Source organism: Emydura macquarii, unplaced genomic scaffold (assembly GCF_026122565.2).
Source record: "Emydura macquarii macquarii isolate MOO-44397 ecotype Brisbane River unplaced genomic scaffold, CSIRO-AGI_Emac_v2 contig_1348, whole genome shotgun sequence".
In the NCBI taxonomy this organism is placed as follows: Eukaryota; Metazoa; Chordata; order Testudines; family Chelidae; genus Emydura; species Emydura macquarii.
The window spans coordinates 126,879-154,799 of NW_027131485.1; the positions used below are offsets into that span (position 1 = coordinate 126,879).

At 41.2% G+C, this 27,921-nt stretch overlaps 1 protein-coding gene across 4 annotated transcripts in view; it reads right to left on the reverse strand.

The window, feature by feature from the left end:
- Positions 1-27,921, reverse strand: part of SDK1 (sidekick cell adhesion molecule 1) — a 640,423-nt gene that overhangs the window by 56,056 nt on the left and 556,446 nt on the right. For 2 of the 4 annotated variants that reach the window (XM_067550834.1, XM_067550831.1), the window contains 7 exons: positions 22,230-22,424; positions 16,254-16,455; positions 13,402-13,505; positions 12,454-12,524; positions 7,430-7,565; positions 5,661-5,720; positions 3,572-3,673 (listed from right to left, as the gene is read on the reverse strand). In XM_067550834.1, the coding sequence (XP_067406935.1) occupies positions 3,572-3,673; positions 5,661-5,720; positions 7,430-7,565; positions 12,454-12,524; positions 13,402-13,505; positions 16,254-16,455; positions 22,230-22,424 (870 nt within the window). Of the gene's footprint in view, positions 1-3,571; positions 3,674-5,660; positions 5,721-7,429; positions 7,566-12,453; positions 12,525-13,401; positions 13,506-16,253; positions 16,456-22,229; positions 22,425-22,954; positions 23,141-27,921 lie in introns of those variants that run through there. The other 2 variants (XM_067550833.1, XM_067550832.1) reach the window with 2 other exon arrangements.

The following is a 27,921-nucleotide window of genomic DNA, read 5'->3' on the forward strand; positions in this document are numbered from 1 at the left end:
TCCTGGTATAGCAGTAACTCTAAAGGAATTTTTATTTCATTCAAGCAGAATGTCATCTCTAGTAGCAGCTGTATTTAGGACCAGGATTAATATCAGTACCTAGACTCTCACTGAACATTCACTGGCTTTCCAACAAAGCTGGAGCCCTGACAACTGAACTGTTAAATGAATTAACAAGGCGAGAAGAGGGCTTGCCAAAGGGGCTGTGACTCCCTTTCTAATTTCTGTAAGTAGCAGCTTTCCATTTTTTGGTCATTTATGAGGAGCTGCACATGGTTCACTAATGAGCAGGGCAGACCTGTGGATGGATCTAAAATGCAACATTAAACCATTACAAGCATCTTCTGCTCACTGAGAAGAAGAATTAGCCTGGGTTAATGGGGTATTTGGGGCCCCTCCCCGATTGGCGGAGGGTAGATGGACGGACCAGACCTGATTTTGTTCCTGGTGAAAAGTCAGAACAAAAAACATTCCAGAATAGAACTCCTCCCGCCCCGGATCATGTGTAATTGCCACCCAATTCAATGAAAGTTTTGCATGTGTTAGGACAGCACCCAAAGTGAAGCCTGAACGAAACACTGCGGCTGTCACTGGGAATTCTGGGAAAATCTTTAATTTAAAAAAAGGCCTTTCTTTGTCTTTGGTCTGTGTGCTCTTCCCCTAGGAAAAAGCCTCTTGCACTTACGCCACTATTTCACTGCTCAAGTCAGGAGACAGAGTGCCACCATTATTGTTGAGTCATGCAAACAAGCATGTGGCTCTTACAAAAGTAACGTCATCTTCCTTCCTACCCTGAACTCCCAAGTGCATCACAATGGGTACCCACTGGCTAGGACCTTTGCCAGTGGGGAGATGGGTGTTGATAAGATTGGGTAGTACTGGTAGTGGAGGACTCTGGTGAGGAGCTTGAGTCCTTCTTGTCTTGTTGTCACTTGGTTGTTTGATCTGATCTGGGGTAACCCACAGATCTCTGTTTATTAGTGCATTTGGAAAATAATTGTCACGCATGTCCAGAGTACTGAAAAGCTGCATTATTGTAGTACATAAAATCCAAATAAACAGGAATAATTCAAATCTGACAGGGGGGAAAGAGGGCAGAGCTGCATATCTCCTAAAGATTTAATTCAGACTGTTTGAACAGCACATCAATAGGAGCATGTGGTAATAATTTAGTGCTGACTGTGCTCTGTCCTGCACAAGACATAAAGATGAAAACTATGGCAGAAGATCTCAGCATCTTCTATTCCCAGGAAGCTAAGTTTGGAAATGACAGATTTTCCCCAAATATATACTTTTATCTTTCTCTCTAAATGGCACCTTCCTTCCAGAAGAACTGTATAAGCTACAATGGACTCACTTTACCCACCACAGAAACTGCAATCTGTGGGATGGAATGCAACAGCCATTTAACAGCACTCATCAATATACTATCCGGGGTACACTGAACTGCTGTTGGTGTCCTTTTGTCTATGTGCCCGCCTCTAGTGATGTGCACGCTACTAGTTAATTTATATCTTTCAGTGGATTAGTGAGTTCCTATCCCCCATAGTTTGTAACGCTCACTTTTTATTGTGCAATCTTTTGTAAATGGGTCTCCACAGCCAAAAGCAAATCAAAGACCCATCTCTTCCTGCTTGCTGCTTAGTTGTCTTTGCTATTGCAGCTAGGAAGCTCTTAGAAATGCCAGTAAAACAAAACAATTTACATTTATACAGCCTTTTCATCCTAAAGGATCTCAAATCACATAAATTTAAAATAATATACAAGCTATATAGAGAGAACACTTCACTCCCTGAAGAAAAGCTGCCACCTCTGGGTTGAAATGTGACAGCCATTTAACACTGCACTGTAACATCACACAACAGGGGGGAAAATCTGCAGAAAGATCCTAAATTCACAATTTCCACAGCATGGATCTGTACAGCCCCTGTAAACTCCACAAGGCTTAACAAACCCAGCAAATTGTGTTGCAGCTTCAGAAACCCCAGCCATGGCTACATATGAAAGAAGGCCTTCCAGGTGCTTTGCTGTATTCCTGAGCTCTTGCCTGCCACCCATTTGGGCTGCTAAGAGAAATATTTGGGTTGAGGGGTATAAAGACATGATGTAGCAGCTTTCTTTTATTTCCCCAGTTGTTTTTATCAGGGTGTGTGCGTATAAACATCTTCAACTGTCTGCCTTGCAGAGATGAGCTATTAGTTATGAAAGGAAAATTGTTTTGCAGCCAGACATACTTGGCTCCATTTGGAGCTTCCTTTGCCATCTTCGCAGGAACAAAATAGTCATTTTGCTGGAGTTTTATCTCAATTATGTAAGTATCTCCAACTGTAGCAGGAGACCACGGCCACCACTGATTAGCAGATGAAGTTTTATATGACAGTGAACATTACAGCCATGTTTGAAATAAAAAAGATTAAGTGGAGTTAATAATTTCTTATTCTTAGTTCAGAGAAATCTAGTATTTAATGTAGCAATAAAAATGTCATCTCTAGAATTTGAACTCAAATCTTTAAATCTTAGATTTAAGAAAAAGAATAAAAGTGAAATCAGATTGGTTCACATAACTGATTGGACAACAGACCATATGGTGGTAGAACCCTACCTTACCTGTGACTCTAATTGGAGAAGTTGCTACCGGGAATGGTACAAAAGTACTAACTGAGGAGGAAGCTCACAGATACTCCAGTACCAGCCTGTCTCAGCTGGAGACACTGGTAATGAATGAAGCAGTGGCATTGGCTATGGGGGAAGATGATAGTTACTCCAGTCCCATCCTCTTCCAGCAAGAATTACTGTGGGGGACAGGGTCCCTGTTTCATGATGCATTCAAATGGTAAGTATTTGGTTATGAGCACTGTCTTGACTTGTGCCTCCAGATTCTCAGCCCTTTAGAGCAGGGACCGTAAATTGATCTGCAAATTACACTTTGTAAAGCACAATGCACATTTATGTACTAGATCCATACTATGTAATGCAAAGGGGCATGGCCCCAAATTGATACCTAGGTGCTGAGGGAGGCTTTTGCGATTGGTTAGATTGGAGACAGAGGTCAAGAGTCTTCATTGTCTTGTGGGTGACTGGGAACTTCAGCTCTAGAGCTGCCACTAAGCTGGAGACAATCCCCTCCATAGGTTCAACGTATCCAGATACGTTTGTACGGTGTATGCACAGAAAACTGCCATGCAAGAGGGCTGTAAAATAAAAGACGATCTACTTCCAAAGTCTCCCTTGTTTTATGATTCCTCTTCCTTTCCCTTGTAGTTTTCCTGTGCTCCACTTTTTATTTCTTTAACTTCCTGTGTTTCCCCTTTTCCTCCAGCTAATTTGGTACAGATATTAATTTTTGGGAAATTGCTAAAAACATTTTCTCTCCTCTTTCTTAAAGACACATTTTCCTTCTTTATTCTGCATATTGTCGATGTGTGAGCTTCTGAACAGCAGAAGACTATGGCAGTCCTTACCTCTGCCAGCAGGAGGATTGTCTCAAATACCCCAGTTCCTGTCTCAACCACCTGAAGAGCTTGAAAACACTCAGATACTATTTAAATCAATTCATTTTCCATTTGTTTACCTGCTTCACCAACAAACACTTCCACAGGTGCGCTGGTAGGGCTCTCCCCGATGATGTTATATGCTGTTATTACAACTTCATATCTCTTGTACTTCTTCAGCTCTGGAAATTTGAATCAGCAGATTAAAAAAATGGGTACTTTTAACATCCCACTTAATATTCCCTCATCTCTTTATACCCAGAATTCTCTCTCACTCATGACAGTACTAGAATACTGGAAGCAGTAAGTCACCGAAAAGTTAGCATTTACCTGGCTATGTACATCTCTAATTCAGACATCATCATTGTATTTCATTGTAATTATGAAAGACACCATATCTGCCCAAAGAAAGGACCAGACTTTCCTTTGCTGCTTCCTTAAAAGGGATAATATTTGGTGGGTGATTAGCTGGGGTAAACATTGTTGGGCTATTCCACAGCTGCCATTATCGAAAGGGAAGTATGTGCAGGGATTGGACTCTGCACTATACTCCAGTAGTTCAAAATCTGCACTCATCCTGATCTCTGCTGGTGGGATATGTCACAGCTGCAGGCCTTCCCCCAGAGAATTTCACCTTGGGAACAGCTGACAGCAGCATCATTACTGATTGCAGCTGCTGAAGTGGAGTGCAGAGGGAGATTCATGGATGGAATTTGTAGTCCTATTCAAAGGGCTGCACAGAATTCTTTTTCTTGCAGAGATCACAGTTTGAACATCAAAATCTCCTTCCTTTTTAAGATCAAATTCTTCTATTCTCCATTTGCCACTGGGCAACAATTTCTTAGCTGACCTATAGGAAATACACTAACAGCTGTGGAAAGAGTGACAGCAGGGAGAAAAGAAGCTAGCAAAACCCATGGCAATAGGGTAATTAATAAACAAGGGAAAGACAAGAGGTGGAATAGAATCATGTAAATATCTTCACAGAGGACTGGCTGCAGCTGCCCACAGTTCCAGAATTTGCATCTTAAAATGAAATACATATTTTACTGTAGAGTAGGTTATCATCTAAAAGGATCTTACAGCAAAAGTATATTGGAAGACAGGTCAATGGTATAATGAAGTTGTACTTTAATCAGCACTGAGTTTATTCAGACGTGTGTGGGGAGACATGGGTCTGAATTTCTCCACTTGCCAATAGCTTTTCCTTGTTACCGGTGAATCACACTGCACCCTAGTTCTGTGACTCACAGCAGGCCATCAGTTCAGTAAAGGTTCAATGAATCTGATCACGAGGGCCCTTCTAAATTTCAGCTTCACAGAAGTATTTACAAGCGTTCTGCCCATATATCTGAGTCAGAGTTCAGCATCATTCACTTGTTTCAGATACACAGTAGATGATATTTGATACATCACCAAGGCTTTGCCAGCCTATAAATAAAACATTGCTATACTGTAGGAAATAGCCATCTTGATAGGAATTGCAGCACTTGTCAACTCACACAGAGGAACTTCCATCGCTCTTGTTGTTGTTAAAAAAATCACAAGAAGGGTTTCAATGCCAACATGGAGGAAAATAGAACATATGCGAATTCAGGCATCCAAGTATATGTGGGGCTGGGACCCTACGTCTTCCTCCCCCAATCTGTAATTTAAAAGCTTGGGGGCCAAACCTGCCTAGTGAACCATCATCACCAGAAAGCAATTTGCCTTTTAACTCTGTCGAACTCTGTTTTATTTATTTCCAATTGAACACACCTCTGAGCTGCATACAAATTCTTCAGGCCTTTTCTAAACTAGCCCTCTACTTGCGGAAGTGCTGGGCACCCCAGTGTTTGAATCAAAGGACTAATGATGTGATTCAGCTAAACTCAGATGGACCGTGAAATATGAGGCACACAAAATCAGAATTCATTTAGCATCAGAAATACTGAGATGTAAGAGTCAATAATGCTTCACCTTCCCAGCAGCCTTATTTTTAAACTGTTACCTACCTGCATCACCAATGTCTTGATATATTGGAAAGAAGCATTTAAAGAAAAATAGAATTCAAGGAAGCAGAGTCATTAATCTGAGTTGGTTTCTGCATGATTCAGTGAGGAGAACCTTAGGAGTTTGCCCATAGTGTATTCTCAACCATTACAAAGAGTCAAGGCAGCATGCACTTACGTGTTAATTCATATGTCGTTAATGCAGAGGGGCTATTCACTGTCTGGAAGCTGCTTTGGGCTATTCAGAGTAAGCAAAGCAGAAAGCTTGTTACAGTGCAGGGAAACAGTTATTGCAAATGATGTATAGCAGAGACAGAGGAAAATGATGCAGCACACACGTACACAATTTGAGCTTTAGGACTGTACCTTGAAGGGCAATAAAAATCACATCACTCTCTCATAACACATCAAAAGCATCTCACTCACAAGGGGTTGTTTCATTTCATTACCAAACAGAGAATCATACAAACATACAACATAGGGAAATGTACTGATTCCTTAGATTAAATAGAACAAAAGAGTATAACGGAAGCAAATTCTATGGGAAAAACTCCCACCTCTGCACTGCATTCTTAGTTCTCAGCCTACCAAAGCTTAAATGTGGAGCATTATAGGATAAAGTCCCAAGATGTGGAACATAAACAGCTAATGCTTAAAATTATAAGGGATTTATTTCTTTAAAACATAAACTAAGTTTCTCACAGTTTCATTTTCATGGTTCAATATTCCTGGTGTAAGTGAATTATAATAATAAGCTGTACAAAAACAGCAAGCCAGTGTGGAACAAAGGTACGCATGGGTGAGAAATAACACTGTATTACTTTAAGAGTAGAGGGAATTTTCTTTGAAAATATGTCTCTCTCTCTCTGACTTTCCTGAAAAAACAGGATGCTTTATACCACAGCACTATTAGAAAAACAGCTACAGAACCGTTAGGCCCATATTCTGTCCTGGTTTATACAATGTACAATCCTATTGTAAATTAGACAGAATTTGAGACTTAAGCTATTTTTAAGAAAATCTACCCTCTCCAGATACCATCATAATAATGTCTGTAGGAGAAAGTCTGGATGGGTTCCCGCAGTTCTGAGAAATGCTGCAAGACATTATCACGTCATATACGTCCTGTTGGGCCAGATTGTGCCACACTCACTCCCAGAGAGTAGTGTCTTATTCTGAGAATAGTCCCATTGATTTCACTCATGGCAGAAGCTTATCTTCCACAATCACATCTTATTGCTAGTCCACATCTTTCAGCTCCTGAACTGTCACTTGGTCCTCCTCTCCCTCCTGATTCTTATGCCTCCTACTTTTCTTCTGTTTCAATCTGTTCTTCATTTTTCTCTTACTCTTCTCCTTCTCAGTATTCTTTCCATCAATAAAGTGTTAATTGACTATAGTTTAACCTACACACCAATATGATAAGACTCTTGCTTTTTATTTATTTTATTTACTTTCTATTTTCTCCCTAATTAATGACAAACACTTAGAAACTTTAAATATTCCCATCAGCTGTTTGCTCATACTGGGGGGGGAAAAAAGGAAAGAAAAATCTTCATTGAAATAATACTTTTTCCTGAATGTATCTGCTACCTTTTTTGTATAAAGCCAGAACAAAGTGTACCAGGGTAACCATCAGATGGAAACCAGAGAAAAGCAGGAAATCAGAGTATGCAGGGAGGGAGGAGAAACAAAGAGGGAGAGAGAATGCCACTTCAGGCATGCTGGCATGGATTGGAGAGTGCCATTAAATATAATGCAGATTGGACCATAGTTAATAGCATCTTTGAACATCTCTGCCCCTTGTACTTAAGTGTTAATAATTTAGCACCCGTGGTACATCTTTACATCCTCTCCACTGAGTAATGAGGAGATACTGACGCTGATGAAATGGTGGATTATCGACTTGTAATACAGCAGTGTCTGAAACACGTATCGTCTACTCACGTGTAAGCTCTGCTCGTAAAGCTGAAGGGTTTTTAATGGTCTTGGACTCTGTTCCAGGCCCAGTTTCATACTCCAACTCCCGGTAATAAATCCGGTACCCCAACAGCAAGCCATTCAGACTCTCCACCTTTGGTGGCTGCAAGAAGTTCACATTAGGAATGTGTTTGGTAAGAAGTGCTATGCAACAAACATCAGACAGTTCAAGACATTGGTTTAGACAGTCTTAGCCCAAAGTCTTGGTTCTGTGCGACAGGGATTCAGGCTTCTATGGTGAAAACAGATCCCTCAACAAAACGTTCATGGAGGCTTCAAAACAACATTTAAAGGCATCGTTGTTATTTGAATTCTGAGACAGTAGTTAAAAAGTGCTCTGGATTTAGTAGTCCACAGCTTATATGCTTCACTAGAACATGAGCTTGCTACCTCCTGACTGCAAGACCCTGTATGTGACAAATTGTCTGGACAAACCAGTGACAGAAAACACAGATGTGGCTATGCTTTGCCTTCTGCAAACAGCGGAAGAGGAAGCCAATTTTTCAGACATTTAGCAACAGAAGAGAAATTCAAATTTTTGACAACAGCATTGTTAAACAGTGATTTTCTCATGGCTGTTCTAATTGAGGACAGCTTCTGGATTCAGCACAGTTGGAGGTAAGCGGTAGCTGACGAGAAGCTGAATAAGGATCAGTGGCTTTCACTAATTAGGTGAAAAACAGGTATTTTGATAATGGCCTCACTTCCATATGAGGTACTGCCACTCACTTCATTTGGCTAGTGCAGAACACACATCCCTCAAGCCACATGGGTCTGTCTATAACAAGGAAATGCAATACGTCATGAGACTGGCTGCAATTTAGGATGTGAAGGATGTTTACAGTCCCGCCGTTTCTGTGCCATCAATATAACAGTCTCACCCATAACACTCCTTCAGACTCTGTTTCTTTTTCCCCAAGGAGTCTTGCACATAATATATTGGGACTCCCACGATTCCCCTCATTTCTCTCATTCCAAGCCTCTTGCTTCAAAGAATCTTCTTTCTGGTTGAGGAGGAGTGAATGGAATCCCCCTTGGAGCTCAACATTGCTGTTCTCACATCAGTAAGGTATCCCCTTTGGAACTGGGCTAAGTTGAAGAGCAAGAGACTTGACTTGCGAACTAAACCTGGATCTCTGACATAACAGTTTGGAGCTGCATGGTAATTATGTAAGGCCACCAAGCTGGCCATTCATACACTTGTTGTTTCTCTAGAACAAACTCTGCCACTCAATAGTACTTATACCTCAGCAAAGGAATGCTTCAGCAGTCACCCAGGTCCATCATACAGCTAGAGATAAAAAAGCCTAAGAAATCCACTATACTGAGAGGAGATTTTTTTGTCTGAGTGAAGTACTTAGATATAGACAGAAAATGGGAGTCATGATGTTTTGGAAAAAGTATCTTTTCAGGCGCTCACTATAATTTTAATAGTTTTAATGTGACAGAGAAGAGAAGTGACCTTGCGCCATTATTTTATAAAGATCTTTGCTCTCAAAGTTAAGCAGCAAGGAATTGAAAGGGTAAATGATAATGACTATAACTATAATGATCTTGCTTTTAAAATCCAGAATGATCTCCATGTACTTTGGAAACTTTACAGAGAAATAACTTTGTCCATCACTGAAACAGTAATGACTGGACTGAAATGCAGTAACAATGAAGGATAACACCTTGTGTAATTTTAAAGAAGAAAGTGAAAATCAATAATTCAACCATTTAAAACAGGGAAAGAGGCAGTTACCTGGAAACTTACAGAAGAATTTGGTAACAGTATAGCATTCTGCTACTGAAAAAACCCAAAACACAGCATTCCCTGCCCCATACAACCAGCACCAAGATACTCACCAGAACTGACTGTACTACAGAAAAAGAATGCTTCCGTCTTAAGGCAAAAGGTATTTCCTTCAAGATGTGAAGTCCGTATACATATTCCCCAGCTGGTGATTGCCCGTCCCATGTGCATGTGTCAAAGAACTTTCTAGTTAGCAGTGCCTGGAGGGGCAGCATACGCGCCCTTCAATTCCTCATGTGTTTGAATGAGGGTATCAGGGGTGAAGCTCCCACACCCACCTCAGTTCTTCCCTGGTTTTCAGAGTCTGTGGCCTGTGGACTCTGCAGTAGCACAGGTGGACAGCAGGTCATGCAATATGTATATGGACTACATATCTTGAAGAACATCCATTACTGTACAGATAAATAACTTCCTTTTCTGTATCAAGTGACAGTCTGTATCACATTCCACAGGTGGCAACTCCCCAGTAGTAGAACTTCCCAGAGGAATTCACACTCAGAGTGACTGCTGTAGCATCCTGCCAAATCTAGCATCATTCCTGGTCACTTGTACATCATGAATGTGCAAAGAAATGACCAAGTTACTGCCCTGCAGAAGTCTCTGAAGGTTATGCACACTGAAGAGATCAGACATAGCCTGTGCCCTTATGCAACATGCTAATTCTCTGCTGGGAAGAGGTGCCCCTACCAGTCCATAACATGATCTGAAGCACTGGGCTATCCAGCTGGATGGATGGACACTGTTGTCCCCTAGCCCTCTCTCCATAAGCCACAAAGAGGTTGGGGAATTTTGTGAAGGGATACCTAGTCCTGGGAAAGTAGAATAGCAAGGCCCTTTCTTACATCCAACATATTCAGCTTCTTTTTAATTAGTGAGAAGTGTCATACTGCGCTTTCAAAAACCAAGAAAGACTTTGTTCACGGACAAATACTTTACTGCACCATTTCCTTTATAAAGTAAAAAAAAAAAAAGGAAAACTATTGAATATAAGCATATAGGAGGGATACTCTAATGCTCCATATTCTGCTATACAGATAATTAAAGGATATTTCTTTAATTCCTAGTTGCAGTACCACAGGAGTCTGTTGACAGTCAACTTCTATTTATGCTTTCATGTATTTCCCCAGTCCCTTCCTCCTTCAAATTTGGCACAGGGATATTCAGAAGATAAATGGCCCAGGATGTTTGTCTCTTTGCCATGAACACGATGATTCTTCCTTGAAAAGGGTACTTTGTTGAAAGGTCAGGTCTTTCTGCTCCTATCTGTCTTTCATGGGTAAAACTTTGCTTTTGATGTAATGGATTATTTAGGATTTTGTATCTATCTGGAGAAAGGCCCAACAGATGAGCTCAGCTGCGGTAGGTAAAGTGATTATGAATGGCTGTTTGGATAGTGTACAGAAGTAATAAGAATAATTTGTTTATATCATGTGAGTTACATGTGTCTAAGATGGAAGCAAAGTGATACACAATCTTGAAATGAACAGTAACATCATCTAGAATTTTTAAAATCAACCTTAGATTATTATTATAACTGGTTTTGATGGAAAGGACTTGTTTTCTACCAGTTACATTTAAAAATAATAAACAGACTGGACCAAGTGGATTCAAGTACAGATAATGCATTTGGATTTTGTTTTGTGAGTTATTAACAAAGTTCAAAGTTAAAAATTCAGCTTTGTTTGGAAACCTACAGTCTCCTCTTTCCCCTCCCCTCCATTTAGACATGCTGGTGTTTTCAGTTTTACATTATTCTTTAACACTGCTGTGGAATGTTCTGTTAGTTGTAGGCTTCTGTGGGATTTGAGATTTTTATTTATTTGAAAAATAAAGTATGGCTGGATTACTGAGATCCCATATAATACACATGTAGTAATGACATGTAATCGCCTGCAACTCCCTTGCCATTATTCTGGCACAGCTATCCCATTTAATTTTCATGAAATAAAAAGCATCCAGTTACCTAAACAACCACCTATTTGACATTAATTACCCACCAATAAACAGTCAGTTGGATAAATGTTTATTTTTATTGTACACTACATTCCATTTGTCCTTTCCTTGCATTCAATTCACTCCACTCTATATTGATTTGGAGGTGGAGCAACTGATTGATACCTATACTAGCTCCTTTGGTAAAATTGTTCAATATGTCTTCTATTTGTCAACATGCAGTAAATGAGAGCGTTACACAGTAGATTGCTGCATGAACATGTGCCCGCCACTCATTTGGATAGCCAGAAAGACCTTCAAAGTACTGTTGCATAGCAATGAACAACCGTCATACATAAAAGAAAATTCTTCAACATGCAGGAAGCCCAGTCTACACCGTAAACATGTATGTTTTCCGCTAGAATCCAATCTGTCCAAAGATGCACTTCTTATTTAGGTAGAAGCCTATCTTTGGCATGGGGTGAGTCACAGACTTTCTGGAGCAGGTTACAGATACCTTGTGTTAACCCTTTTTGGTTTTCTGTATTAATGCTCACTAGCAAGATGAAGTTTTGGGCAACAGCACATAAAGAGCGCCAGTAAATCTAAGTAGACCCGTGCCACACTGAAAAGATAGGAGAAGAAATTGAAAATGCATATATTTCTAAAGGAGACCTGGCACAGTTACTCTCAGCATCCAGCGCAGATCATTATTCTGGAGAAATTTCCATTCTTTAGACCCCAAGAGGAAAGAGCCCCAGTGTATGTGGAGTTCCTTGGAAGTCTGAAATATAGTCTCAGACACAGCACATACTTTTGCTTGTTTTATCAACTGAAGGAGACGATACGCAATCGGAATTGAATGAGATTTTTATTCTCTGATCCTTACTAACTCTGACAATGATTCTGCTGTGTATTGCATAGGCAAACTGTGATACTTAGTAATATCAGCAAGATGACAGTACTGCTTGCAAGAGAAACATTCTCAGGCATCTGTAGAAACCCCTTTATGTCTCCTGTCTCCCTCAAGGTACATAGCTACCCAGTCCCCCTTAGACTACAAGTCAGGAACCAGAAATTTACATCTTTCATCATAATATATAAATGGATCAGGACAGCAGAGAACTAGGCTGAAGTCTTTCAAGTGTACTATAGTACTCGCTTTGCAGAGAAGTTATTCACTGCATTGTGCCATTAGGCCAGCAAGGGTCATCAATCTTAGGTCACTGTAGAAATGTTTTAGTATTTTTTGTATTTTACCTACCTGCCACTGAACGAGGACAGAGGAGGTAGTGTGGGGAGTTACTGACACAGAACGTGGAGGTTCACCTGGAACTAAACAAAATCCAAAACATAATAAAGGGTTATAATAGCGTGGCACACCACAGAAGACTTATTCCATCAACCCCTCCTTCCTTCACTACTGACCTTTCTGTTCCAGCGTCAGTGTTGTGTTGCTCAATGGAAAGAGAGTGGACAAAAGTACCCTTATGCAGAGGCAAATAGTTATCTACCATACCTCCCCTCTGTCTAGCCTACTCCTTTAACATACACAGTATGTATCAGTTCAGGAATAAAGGAAGAAAAGCTTATCAAAAGCTCACAGCTCTTCACAATGTAATGCACTAGGTTTGCTCAGCAGAATAAATGATTACTGTTTGCTAAGGAGGTGAGAAGCTTTTGCAGTTTTTACCCATTTGATTGTAAGGAGGCCAAACAGAGTTCTAGATTCCCTGTAACTTAACTCAAAGTAAATTAATCACACCTTAGCCATTTAGATGGACTGTAGCCTAAAGTGGATCATGAGTGAAAACAATTGAAGAAATTTCTTCAAACATATGCACAGTTCGACATTTATTTTTAATGATCCCTTGTAAATTATTCAATTTCTGCAAAGATAATGCTTGGCACACAGTTTGGAAACCAAAGAAACAGAGTTTAATTCCATTTGGAGACTCCTGAAAGCATGACTCATTTTCAGAGGGCACACCAGGACACTTAAAGCTGCCTGTTATGAATTCAGCTAAATCTCTTTACCACCCCTATCGATTGTTTGTGAGCAGAAGTGTGTTTGACTGGGTGGGTTACCACTACCCAAGGCACAAAATGGAATTAAATACCCTGGAAAGTATGTTCTAAGGTTATAGCAAGCCCTACCCATGCCCCATCCCATGCCAAGAGCTGAATCATATGCCCTCTCTATCTCTCTTACCATCCTGCAGAGTCGTGACTGCTTCTGTCTCAGCACTGAAGTCACTATCTCCAATATCATTGGTTGCTTTCAGGCGCAGCTTATAAGAGGTAAACGGGTTCAGCCTGTAAAACATAACAATAAGGATGAGGGACAAATTCTTCCTGTATCTTCACAAGCTGTCTGAGACCAAGACCCTTACAAAAAACCTGTCCAATGGCAAATTATATGATTAGAGTAGTTCATCTCCTCTTAAGACCTCCTCCCTCTCTTTCTAGCCTTGTCCTTCTTCCCAATAGCCCTGGGTTTGCTCAAGCTCTCCACTGTCACAGACAGATCTATGGTAGCTTTGGTTCTGGAAAAGGGAAGGGTATGTTAATAATAATAGAATTCAGCACGTATATTAGTGTTTCAGATCTTCAAAGTGCTTCATATTTTATCACAACACATCTGTGGAGCCGCTAAATACTATCATCCTATTTTACAGACAGGGAAACTGAGCTAAAGAGAGGTTAGATGATTTGCCCAGAGCCACCCAGTTAGTCAATAGCACAGCTGGCATTAGCCCTGAGGCTACTAGTCTCCCAGTTAATCCCACTAGATCGGGGTGCATGATTGGTATGTTTCATTCCTATTCAATTTCAATAGAATGCTATGCCCTGAATTATTTAGTATAGACAGTGACAGCAGATTCACTGCAGCTCTTCTGCACATGCACGGCTTTAGATATGCAAAGAACAACTTCCAACAGATAAATCTTAGCTAAACTTCTTTGGACTTGGCCAGAGGGAGGTTTGCTTTTGAGTCACCTTCAAGAGCTGCAAGTTCAGGGCTACAAGGTATGGGGAGTTTAGTTAATTATTTGGTAGCATCTGGCCACCAACCAGCAGATGCAACTAAGACAACAGGTCAAAAAAAATTATTGGGAAGGAATTTGTAAAGATGTGAGCAAACCCTATGCACCCCTTTGTGTCCCACTGTGGTGTTGCAGTGTGTCCCATCTTAATTTCCCAATTGGGTGGCAAAGTTTTGCTTTATCAGCTCAGGGCAAGGAGAAGCCAAAACACATTAACAAAATAGCATGTCCCTTTTTTAATTAGGTTCAGGACAGGAGCAATTACAACAAAATTCATGAGGTCCTCACCACTGGACCCTGATTCAGAGCTCCCAGAACTTGAAGTCCATAACATTAACTCTCTGAGTCTGGTAAGGCTGGTCTGCTGGAGCCTGAGAAACCTCATGCAGCCTGCGCATGGTCTCTACTCACCAGTGCAACTTCCTCTTCTTATTTATATAGGCCTGTCTTAGGTAGGGCCACTTTAATTACATTCCAGGCTATCCCAGCTGCAGACTCCAGCCTTTCCTTTAGAGGGGTAGCACAATCCTTCACAGGATGATTAACCATTGACAGATAATACATTATAATGCACAATAGTCTAGTAGCACATAAAACATTGCTTTTCTGGATTCCCCCAGGAAAATTCTCTTAGCAAGGTGGAGAAGAAGTATTTCCCTTAGTTCTACCCTATTAGAAAACAATCGCTCTCCTTCTGCAGCTTGAATTGTTTTTCTTGAAATACAGATTTTTTGTTTTCAGTTATGATAATCTCAAGTCCAAAATACATAGCTGGTCTTCTTCATTTCAGAGGCCTTGACTAGAAAGACCACAGGCATAATTCAGGCCTGATGTAACTCCACTGAGGACAATGAATCAGATCTGCATTTGTCCTACAATCTTCAAGTTTTCTTTGTCTTGCACAGTTAGACAAAGGTTAGTAGCAATTTGTTTATACCTCTTGGCATATGATTAATAAGTAAGTGCCCCTGCTATGCACCAGAAGCAACTGTCAGATGATTTTGTAACAGGCGATAAAAATCTACGTCTTAACTTCTTGGACACCATATTCTCAGCACACCAAGGGCCCTTTAGATACAGCCCTGCTTACGCTGGCAGGTTAATGAGGAAAAGGGGCAGCAGCAAGAATATGTTATCATAGGCTGTCAATGGCTTCAGAAGGAATGACAAGAACTTTAATTCCAACACATCAGGTATGCCCACACTTCGAGTTGTGGGTGTGATTCTCAGCTCAAGGAGACAGATTCATGCTAGAACTAGTGTGCTGAAAATAGAATGTAGGCATAGCAGCATGAGTGGCAGGAGGGTCTAGCTGCCCCAACTGCATGCCCATCCAAGACACTAGCCATGTATTCAGAGCAGCCAACCCCTCCCACTGATTGTGCTGCCACAGCTACACTCTATTTTTAATGCATTAGCTCTGATCAAACTAGTAGGAGTTTCTCTCCTTGAGCTGAGAAACAACCCCCCAGCCAGAAGTGTAGACATAATTAGCTCCTCAGAGATGGTAGGTAAGGATGGATAACACAGTTTAAACACTCTGATGTAATCTATACATTTCAATATGGAAAATGCAGATAAAATGGCCCTCATTTCCTCTGAAAACACGATAAGGGCTCACAAAGAAATAATCACATTGCACTGATGGGTTGAATTTTAATACAAGCCTCTATTGAAAGTTCTGTAACTATTTGTATTTTCCAGAGCACTGCAGTCAAAGAGTTGGACAAGATGACCCAAAAGGAGAAGCATCATGGTCTAGTATACAAAGAATTGGGGTAGGAGCCTAGAAATGGTGAACTTACAAACTCAGCTCTGAATTAGATTTGTGGGACATCCTTAGGCAAGTTACTCAATCTGTATATCTCAGCTCTGTCACCTCTGTAACAGGGATGATGATCGTAACTGGAGGGTTGCGAGGTTTCATTAGCTAATGTTTGCTTAGTGCTTTGAAATTAAAAAATACTCAGAATGGTCAGTGTTGTAATTTCCACAACGCTCTGATGTTATGTGGTACCTCTCAATAACGCAGGACATTGCCTCATGACTGATGGAAGAGGAATAGGTTTGCCATTCTCCATCTGGTAGCTCCTGTACTTGCACGGTGAAGTACCGTATTGGTGAAGATCCATCACTACCAGGAACCCACTGTAGCTGCAGACTCTGTGATGACACCTCAGACTGGGGTATCATCAGTTCCCTGGGAGGTGCTGGCCGCGCTGCAAATAAAACAATGGGTGTTACTACGGGATGAAATACAAGCTAGCACAACTCTAGAGATGCTCATGGAACTTCCCAGATGCAATGCAACAGGTTACTGAGCTGCTGCTTTTAGAATTGCTGCATGAAACAGTGAAGCAGACAGTCTGTAGCATACCTCAAATTTCAGCTGCAAAGAAGAGTGTTAGGAATGATCCTTGTGCCCCTAGGGAAAAAAAAAGACACCTCTGGGTAGCCATTCCCTCAAATAGCCAGATACTGAGGAGCTGATCTTTGAATCAATACCTTTTATATCTCTCAGAGACAGAGAACACCTGCACCCTCTACACACACCTCCTTGGACAAAGAGCAAAATCAGAAGTAACACATAATAGAATCAATACAACACTGAAACTAGCAGCCGAACAGGCACAGACTGAGAGGCAGTTTCCTGTGAATCCCAGGAGTACAGCAAATCTGCAATTTCTTTCAACTGCAATCACCTACAAGTTCTTATACTGTGCCTAATACCAGATATAGGAGGATGGGAGTCTTCAGTCTGCAAATTCATTTTGTGCCAGATAGCTGTCTCCTATGCCAGTTGCTCCGTTGCCCCAGCATACGTGGGAGGAGGGGATGTGTCAGGGTGGGCTGAAGTCAAATTTCACTATGCCTGATCTCTTGTCCGCCAGCAGCAGAAAGTACAGGAGGCCCCGTTGCTCCTCTAACTTTAACTTGAGCCGGCTGGTCGAAGATCTGGAATCCACAGCCATTTTCCTGCAGCTGCTGTTGTCCACAATTTCTGACCACAGCTTAGATGGAGTGGAGAATTGGAGCCTGTGTGTCTAACTCAGCTCACTGGTCAGACTCACCCCTCCTTCTTCCTTCACACTTATTGACCCTGAACCTGCAGAGGTAAGAGAGTTTGTCCCAGCGCAGATGGGGAATTCTCCAGGGCAGTAAACTGTTAACATCTTTCATATGAGGTGGGGAATGGGAATGCAGGTGCTGCAGAAGCCAGCACCTACTTGTTTGAGTGTAGGTCTCCTCTCCCTTGTCAGCGTATCTCCTCACCCCATCGATTTCAATAGAGAAACTCAACAGAGTGAGAAATAATTGTTTAATTGTTTATCGTGAAGTTTATTGATTGTGATTAAAATGTGTGGCATGTAATAAAGCAGGAATTGATTGGAGACACTGCAGTGACTTGCCTTCAAGAAGCGATATGATTCAACTTAATCAGCACTTGTTTCCATAAATACACACTCCTGATTGCATGATTCTCCTAACTTTGTATGAAGAGCACTTCATCCCCTCCCTCCCACAACTCAAAACATTTCCTTTATGGCTCGACATTTCTCTGCAGCACGCTCTTGTTGATACATGAATGCCAAAAGGATTTGTAATCTATTAGCGACAGAGTCCTCAAGAGCCAGTCGTGTGCATCACAGAGTTAAATGAAAAGGTCACTGTCTTGTACTGGCAGGACTAGACAGGTGTTCAGGGTTATTCTATCAGAGGAAGTGAATACCTGGTAAAGTCTTGTGGGGTTTATCACTCTCATCTGGTCAACTTTAACAAGCTTGCATTTTTTCGCAGATCACATCTTGTATCCAGTCTCCTGTGACAGGGGTTTAGTCTGCCGTTAAAGTCTAGATGACCCATTAGCATCTTCCTTTTTGTCAAATAAATTCCCTGACTGTTAGTAGGAAACTATTACTATAGAGGGCTCCCATTACTGGAGATTAGTCACAAGCAAACTCAAAGGTTAACTTTCCTGCAAAAGTAACTAAGCCAGTTCACATGACTCAACAGAACTTTTCCACAGGGACAGGAGTTTCTTGTTAAATTCAGCAATGCAGAATCTCAAGGCTCATCAGCTCTGTTCTGACCAGCAGGTGTCATTATTCTGAAGGGCATTACGGTAAAGTGTAATCCAAAGGGTTCTGTTCAATATCTTCATCAATGATTTAGATAATGGCATAGAGAGTACACTTATAAAATTTGTGAACGATATCAAGCTGAGACGAGTTGCAAGTGCTTTTGAAGATAGAATTAAAATTCAAAATGATCTGGACAAACAGGAGAAATTGTCTGAAGTAAATAGGATGAAATTCAATACGCACAAATGCAAAGTATTCCACTTAGGAAGGAACAATCAGTTGCACACACATAAAATGGGAAATGACTGCCTAGGAACGAGTACTGCAGAAAGGGAACAGGGTTCATAGTGGATCACAAGCTAAATATGAGTCAACAGTGTAACACTGTTGCAAAAAAAGAGAATATCATTCTGGGATGTATTAGAAGAAGTGTTGTAAGCAAGACACAAGAAATAATTCTTGGGGTGCCGATTAGGCCTCAACTGGAGTATTGTGTCCAGTTCTGGGCATCACATTTCAGGAAAGATGTAAACAAACTGGAGAAATTCGGGAGAAAAGAGCAACAAAAATGATTAAAGGTCTAGAAAACATGACCTATGAGGGAAGATTGAAAAAATCCGGTTTGTTTAGTCTGGAGAAGAGAAGATTGAGCGGGGACCTGATAACAGTTTTCAAGCACAGAAAAGGTTATTTCCAGGAGGAGAAAAAAAATTGTTCCCTTTAACCTCTGAGGATAGGACAAGAAGCAGTTGACTTAAATTGCAGCAAGGGTGGTTTAGGTTGGACAGTAGAAAAAACTTCTTAACTGTCAGGGTCGTTAAGCACCGGAATAAATTGCCTAGGGAGGTTGTGGAATCTCTGTCACCGGAGATTTTTAAGGGCAAGTTAGACAAACACTTGTCAGGGATGGTCTGAAATAATGCTTAGTCCTGCCTCGAGTGCAGTGGACTGGACTAGACCTCTCAAGGTCCCTTCCAGTCCTACATGTCTATAATTCCAGAAATACCATGCTGCCTAGGTCTAACTATTGCCATGAATCAGCTTTGGATAATTAAGTCAAGATGAGTAACATATAAATAAAGTTTTAGACTGGGATTTTCATGACTGGGGTCTATCATGCCTTCGCTGCTTCCTGCTGGAGATGCTGGTGCCTGACACCCTCCTGCTTAAGGAAAACCCAGTCAGACTGGCAACCAACAAGCCTTAATTCTCCAAGGGCCTGAAAGGGCCAGGAGGAGACACTGACCAAGTGGGAGTTAGAAGGCCTGTTAAGAAGGCTTGCCTGCCTCACCTCCTCTCATGGGGGAGTGCTGGGACAGGACAGGAGCTTCTCTGTGTTAACGCCGAACCCAGCACCTGGTCAGGGCCTTTGCTTAAAACGATACGGTTTATGTTTGCTTGCTAGTTTAAAGGTGCAGGCAGCCAAACTTGGAGTTTGTTTATTGTAGAACCATTTAAAGACGAATGCTGAGCTCACAACGTGGGCTGTTCTGATCCAGGTGGGCTCCCACTAACCTAAAGGAGTCAGGTATCCAATTCTGACTGAGTTCCAACGGGGTTTGGATACTTAACTGCTTTAGACTCCTTTGAAATACCTATCTTTATTTATATCACGTGAATTTCATTAGTGGAGAAGAAATATTCATTCATTAACGCATACATTATAAAGAGTTTCATATTCTAGTTTGTTTCCTAACTGAACAGCTACGCCTTATGCATTTCCTCATCATGTTGATATGAGCTTCATCATTTTTCTTTCTCTCCCAGACACACAGACCAGACAGCTGGTCTCAACTTCATGGGATGCATGCAGGGACACGTAGCCAGCCATTAGAGAGAGAAAGGTTTTGTTTTAATATAATGACTCTCACATTCAAGATATCCCTACAGGCTTGATGATAATGGAGAGCATTGTTATTGCAGTGAAAGTTGGAAATATGCAGTGAGCTATTATGGGCTCAGCAGCAGCTAATGTGCAGCGCTGGAAATTAGAAGGCTTTTTTTGAGAAGGAGAATGTTTCCCAGGACATTGGGGTTCTCAATCATACTTTGTTGGAAAGTGTCATGCTTTTTTTTTTTAAACTTTTCACCTGGACAACAGCAGTTATGGGTGAGAACACCTTGAGCTTATCAGTCCATCAGATGGATGGGACTGTTAGCACAGGTGTATTTAAAAAAAAAAATTCTACAGGTATTTAGAGAATTTCCTTCCTTGGGCATGGCACCTTGATGTGATGGGAAGGCGTGTGTGTTCCACTGACCCTGAGAGCTATGCCAGTGGAAGTTTTAAGTCCTGGTAGGGCCATCCAAGCTGGACAGATCAAATGGTAGGGAACAGACAAAAAAAAACCAGTCCCACTGATCCTCCAGGTTGGAGGTGGAGCAATAGGCCAACAATGGTATGCTTGTTAAAAAGTTATAGGAACACAACAAAGTAGACATTCAAGAAAACAGTGAGATAGGGCATAAACAAGGCTCCACCATCGCTGTCTAGAGTTAGTGGCTCTTAACCTTTCCAGATCATTGTACCCTTTTCAGGAATCTGATTTATTTTGTGTAATCCCCCTTCCCCCTCAAGTTTCACTTCACATAAAAACTACTTGCTTACAAAATCTTACATAAAATACAATCATGTCACAGCACACTATTATTGAAAAATTGCTTCCTTTCTCATTTTTACCATATAATTATAAAATAAATCTATTGGAATATAAATATTGTACTTACATTTCAGTGTATAGTATATAAAGCAGTATAAACAAATAAGCATTATTTATTAAATTTTAATTTGTACTGACTTTCCTAGTGCTTTCTATGTAGCCTGTTATAAAACTAGGCAAATATCTGGATGAGTTGACGTACTTCCTGGAAAACCTCTGCGTACCCCTAGAGGTACGCTTCCCCTGGTTGAGAACCACTGCCCTAAGTGACATCTGATGGGGCAGGAAGGATTCAGATTCAGATTTAGAGCTTGTTGGACAATCTCATTGTATGAACTGAAAAATAAAATGCAAAACCCCCTACTGTTACACTGTCATGTCAGAACTAGGCAAGAGCCAAAATATGCAAGTTGAGCTCATAATCGTACTCAAGGGCAGGAGTGTTAACAATTGAACCATAAAGCTTGCTTATGTTGGGGCTTTATTGTGACTGCCTCCTCATGAAATGTGGTTTTACTCTGAAAAGTGACTCTGTATAATTGGCACATTGGAGTTCCATGCTTATTTTCTCTCAGGTCAATCAAATTTTCTTAGTTTACAAGTAAAAAAAAAAGATCTTTTTCTAATAGATACACAGACTAAATTGAGAATCTGAGAGGCAAGTGGGATTCTTTCCTGTTTGTGCATAAATGCCAGTAACAAATAAACCACAGACCAGCTTCTGTCATATCTTATTTTTCTATAATGTTTCTGAGGAATCTATCTCCTTGGTATTTAACTGGATTCAGTTACACCTGTGCAACCGCACAGTTTTACCAATGAGGTGTGAATTGACGGCAGAAGTGACTCTAGATTTGGAATGTAATTATCAACTCTGAGCCCGATTAAAATTTGAGGGATGCCCTCTCAGTGTACATTAGAGCCAAAGAATGGAATAACAGGGAACTCTTTAGGTCAGACTGAGGTGCAGTGGCAAAACAGTATGGGAGAACCTGCATGGTGTTTGCTCACAGTTGCCCATCCTAATCAGTGCAATTAACCCTTCCCTTTCTTTCCTCAGACTGCAGTCTAAATGTTTTATAACATCAGCAGAGACCTGAAAGAAAAGATCTGACTGCAGAAGGGAGTTGTAGATGGCCAACACACCACTTGATGGGAAAAGTTCAATCTCCGACAACTCTGGAGAATCCTGTCTTACACAATACATCACATTCATTGTATTGGTGAAGCCAGGAAGACTACAGGCATTACCTCTCTTTTCCGTGGTGATCACTGTGGCTTCCAGAGGCTCTCCCCAGCCCTGTCTGGTCTTGGCAGATGTCCGGAAGATGTATGCAGACTCAGGGCTGAGATCGGTAGCTGTGAACTGCCTGACTGTGGAGCCAACTTCCACTGTGGTGAACTTGTTCGGGCTGCTGCTTGCCAGGCGGTATGCAATTTGATATCCTGAAATCACAGCAACAAAAGCAGAAGAGCAAAGAGAGGTTAGGGTTGTTTTTCAATCTTTTAGTGGGGGAAAAATGCCAAGACTATTAGTGCATCCTAATTACTTATTTATTTGAAGGCAAAACAAAGTAATTCAGCTTTATAACAACCCCTCCCCCAGCCAGATGCAGTACATTATCAGGGAAATTACATACATTGTGATGAATGGAAGAGCCTTCTGAGTATTAATCCACCATGAAACTCGTTTCACTTTTCATCCTTCACAAGAATGGGATATGAAAACAGTTTAATCTTTCCTGAGCATATTGGTATGCTGAGAGAATGCCACAGGAACCAATAGAGTCCACACAATTGATTTTGACAGGGCAAATCAGTTCCCTGAAACTAATCTCCCTATGCTGTTCCCCCACCTCAGACACACACCCATTTATTGCATAGCAGAGCATGCTGATTGACAATTTTTTAAAACATGGGCATTCAGATTGATTAGATAGTGTAACATTCATATCACACACAGAGTTAATTCTCACATCTGTTTGGAGTTATCCTTTTTCATCTTTCCTGCCCACCTGTAGATCTAGAATTAATGCTGTAGTTGATGGTACAAGCCTCTTTTCTTTTTGTCACTTGGTGTTCCTGCTGTTCTCCTCCACTGCAGAAGATCAGGAGACTGTAAGGTCCTGCTTGAAAAATGTTCCTTACGCTGAAAAATTGATACCGCACTTAATCTGTTTAGTAGATTCTATTCTGTAGACTCTAATCTCTTCTTAAGCCTTTCTGATGGTTCTGAGTTTATAGTTTACCACTCATTATTAGTGATCCAACTGTGCAAACTAGTGTGTCCAGGATTCTCACACACCACAAACAACAACTGTCTCCCACAGAGAAAATACCAAATGTTCAAACCCATCCTGGAAATACTAGCAACTGCCCCAGGCTCTCTTTCTCCGGGAGATCACGGGCAACTTTTAGTCCAGCCGCTACATTCCAAAATCAATTTATACCAATTTATGTGTTGTGCTTTATTGTTCAAGCTGAATAAAGTCAGAACTCTTAAATTCTTCATCGTTACATGAGAGAAGGTGGTGGTCAAAAAAACACAAAACAAAATAGCTGGACTCAGATATGACAGATTCTTGCCATCCCTTTGCTGATCTTGTGAACTATCAACAGCTCTGCAAAGACACAAGACTGATTTTATATCCCAGCTACAGTGTTGAACACCCGCTAAATCTTGGCTGCAATAAGAGCGGAGAGTGCGTTTCATATGTGAAGGTCAATGCGTAGAAAACTAATATTAGTGGACAATAGACAAAATTGATAGCATCTACCTGCCGCTGGGAAACTGCAGTGATTGTCATTCACACAACTAACAAAGGAAGAAGATGTACAAATAGAGAACGTGTGTGTTTTCAGGATAAACTCTGTGTATAAGTGTGTGTATTATCTTGTGAACCATAGAATTTTCCTGGGATACAAAAGGTGTTAATTGTGTATGCAGACACTGGTGATGTTAGGGATGGTGTCTCACTAGGTGGTTGGCCCCAGTAAATGAAGAAGGTCCAGTTCCCATGTGCTAGAGCATGTGCTCCCATTTGGCCAATTAGAAGGGCTGCTTGGGTCAGTCAGAAGACCCAGCGAATGAGAGTAGACTGGTTCAGTCAGGAAGGGCAGGTGAGAGCTGCCAGAGACCAGGGGGATTGGAGGAGATCCTGTCAAGAAGCAGAAGGTGTTTCCTATGGGACAGTTGAAGGCAAAGACAGCAGCAAGAGGGGTTTGCTGGTTGGCATCTCCAGGCCGGAGAGCCAGGACCAGAGAGGGCTGAAAGCAAGGGAGCTGCAGAGGAGCTCACCTGCTGATATCTTCAGGGCAGGAAAGCTGAATCCGGAGGAACCATGTGAGGGCGAGGGAGAGCGAAATATGCCCCCAGAAGAAAGGCTGTGGGGGTTCCTGCTGGGAAGAGTGGGGTTCCACACCAGTTGGATGGGGTGGGGTCATTGTCCTGATACAAGGAAAAGAGAGGACTGACAGAGTCCAGGCATGATCAAAGATGTCAGTCTGTGGTATGGGAGGCAGCTACAGGCCAGATGTCTTGGGTTTTAAGGACTATATACATTGGGTGTGGGAAACAGACTATTTGGGACTTTTGGTGGAGATAATTTGAACTATATGTTTTAGTAATGGTAATGTTGATGAACTAGAGGGTATGTTTGCATGGAGTCATGGGAACTCTGAAAGGAAAAACTGAGGCAAATGTGCCTGTTTTGCCATGGCCTGCTGCAGGATCACATGTTGTTACTGATTAACTTTCTCTTCCTTGTACTTCCTTGACTTTTCCTTTGGAGGCTATCAAGAAATCTGTGGCAGCTATTAGCAGTGGGAAACTGAATGCTAGTATGGTATGCTACTGTGAACAAGAGTCTGTTATACCCTGTGACTACACAAGAACCAGGGTCGGAACCAGTCTTCTTTGGTATTTAAATTACAGCTGGTAAAAAAAACCAAATTGCTTTTCAGATTACCAGTATTGAAGATTATTCCAGATTACTCCAACTAACGTCACTGGGTGCTGAGAGTTCGCAGTGCCTCTGTACATTTAACCACTTATTTAGATGTATAAACATGGATTTAGGTGCCTAACTTTGGGCACCCAAGTTTGAAATGTTTGGTTTTGGAAAATAAGATGAATAGTGAGAGTTTAGGGTAGTTTTCTCAGAAACATCATAGGGCCAGATGAGATAGCATATATTAGAAACATGAGCGTGTGGTTTAAAATGTTGTTCTGCTATGAACAGTGACTACAATATGATATTGTGAGGCTCTACATTTGCTATCTCTTGTAACAGGGTTGGCCGTCTCCTGAGCACCCTTTCCTGGCCAGAGCTTGCTTTGCAACATCCTATCTCTGTTTCCTTCTCTTCAGGGTCCCTTAAGAACGACACATAGGCTTCTCTCTGGATTACCACCACCCCTGCCTGGGGCCGGTTTAATAATAGAAATAGTTCATAACAGACTACAGGGTCCCAAAATAAAGTTCACCACCACACAAAAGTCTATACTTAGCACTGGTATCTTCTCTCACAGCCAGAGTTCACTTTTCTATCCCAATCTGTTCTCCCAGCCCATCCTCTATGCCCTTCCTAGCTGGAGTTTAGCCATTGGGTACAGGTCTGTAAGCCCCAAACTATGAAGCTCAAACTTCATCTGGGTTTCTTCACAGAAGCCTCCTGCTCCCTGGGCTCCTCCCTGACATAGCTCCCTTGATCTCAGAGTCTCCCTTACAGAAACCCTTCACACCGGCTGAAATTTCTACAATTTCCTCATCACACCTCCCACCCTTCATTGCAACCTCCTGCTGCTCTTTATAGAGGAGTAATCACACAAATCTCTTCCAGGTGTTCGCTTGCTCCGCTATTGTATCTCTCAGTGGGTTCCAGATCAAATGTTTTCATTTTATGAGTATAATGACGGTTTTCCAAACTTATAGTCTGAAATTCATCCTAGGACCTGAAAGTCAAGCTGTGTACTTTCTGGCTGCTGAATCACTAATAAAGAGGGTGCAGTTAGGGCTCAGTTAACAAGTCTGTTGATGACCCATGAGCCAGACGAGAATTCATCTCGGTTTTCCAAAGCTATACTGGTCTGCAGTACTAACAGAAATTTAGACTAAAATTTTCACAGTTGGATGGCTAAAATTAGGTACCTAAACAAAACATGATTTGATTTTTAGAGGTTCTGAGCACTCACAGCTCCCAGTGATATCTCAGAAGTATCCAGCTTTGAACTTTTCAGCCTTACATTTTTCAGGCAAGTATATGTAATCTATTCTTTTGACCTACAGTTCCGACCATCCCATCCATCCCGCACTCATCACCATGGTGTTTCCGCATCTTTAACACTAGAGTACTCTGTCTTATTTAAAGTCCAGAGAAAGACAGGTCAGCAGGGAGAAGAGGAAGGGATATGTTATGATCTTTTCTGTACATGTACAGAAAGCAGAATTAAGAGCACAGATTCAGGTGAACTGTGCTGGGGACGGCGAGGGGAGAGGAGAACAGTAGAAAGAACGCATTGCAGAATTCATACAGCAGCAAGAGCAACAAAGTAAGAGGCAACTAAAATAGCTAAAGAATTACAACAAGAGGAGATAAGAACAAGTAATAAAACAGCACGCATAATGCCTCAAGGAAAAACATGGAATATTAAAGGGTAAATATGTTATCAAGGGCAAATCATTGTTGGGCACTTTCCTCCCTGTTCTAATCCCTTTGAACTATAAAATAAAGTCATAAATATTAGACATGAATGCAAAAAAAAAGTGTATTACTAAGTGCTAAGTCTCAATTCTACAGACTAATGATAAACAGATGTACAAATTAATCAAGGAAAAAGATTGACATACAGGGAATTATCATAATCAAGTTTTTATAAGAACAAATTCTCACTACTCTTAATGCTAATTTAACAATTTTGAAGATTAACAAGTAGACTCACTAGTCTCTGACAACTATACAAACTCTGTTAGCGCAATCTGAAAAAATACCAGCCATCGTCATTCTCTCCCACACTTGCTGGGCTGGCTGGGGAAAGTGTTCTCCTTTTTGGTAGTTTCAAAAAGAGTTGATACAATCAAAGACTGCAATCTTCTTCCCTTAATTGTTGCCTCAGAAGTCCAGTGTTCCCTCCATTCAGTCCTCCTACCACCCTGAGTGGAAGGCATATACGCTATCACAACATCCAAAGCCCAACTCACTCGTTATCACCAAAGCACTTGAAAGATACTTTGGTATCTGCATCTTTGTTTCTTGGGTCACTTTCTCCTATGTCATCCTTTGGGGTTCCAGAGTACCCAGGAGACACTCAGTCAAAAGAGCAATTCTTGTCTTGTTTTTGAGTGACACAGAGGCTATATCTGAAGCATGGAGGTCTAAACCACAATCTAGTTTGGTTAAGCGTTAGAGCTGAAGTGACATTAAAATGGTAAAATTATTAGGTTGCTGAATTTTAGCAACAAAAGGATGGAAGAATGCAAGAAGTATTGGGTGAAATCAAATAAGGCAAATCAATAGAGGTAAATGGAAAGTTTTCAAAGTGAAATTAATATATGCCTCAGGGCATTAAGAAGCAATATAGCAATAACTGTGACAGGAGCTATAAAGGCTGCTGCTAATGAACAAGGACGCTCAGAAAGTAACAAAGGATAAGAGAGTCCCAGAAATCTGGCAGAGAGGAGAACTGGAAAGATTATTGAACAGAGTCAGTGAAAATATTACTAAAACTTAAATGCAGGCTGAAAGAAAAATTACACGATGGTTATGACTGTAAGGCTTTTTTCAGATAGAAGAAACCAGAGGGTCATGAAAAAAGGGTTAAAGCTTTAAGAGATGGCTCAAGTAATTCTTCTGGAAAGGGAAGATATTCTAGAAGAGTAATAATCCAGGTGACCAACCACAGAAACCATAACAGATATGGCATTTTCCTGCAAAATCCTTGGGAG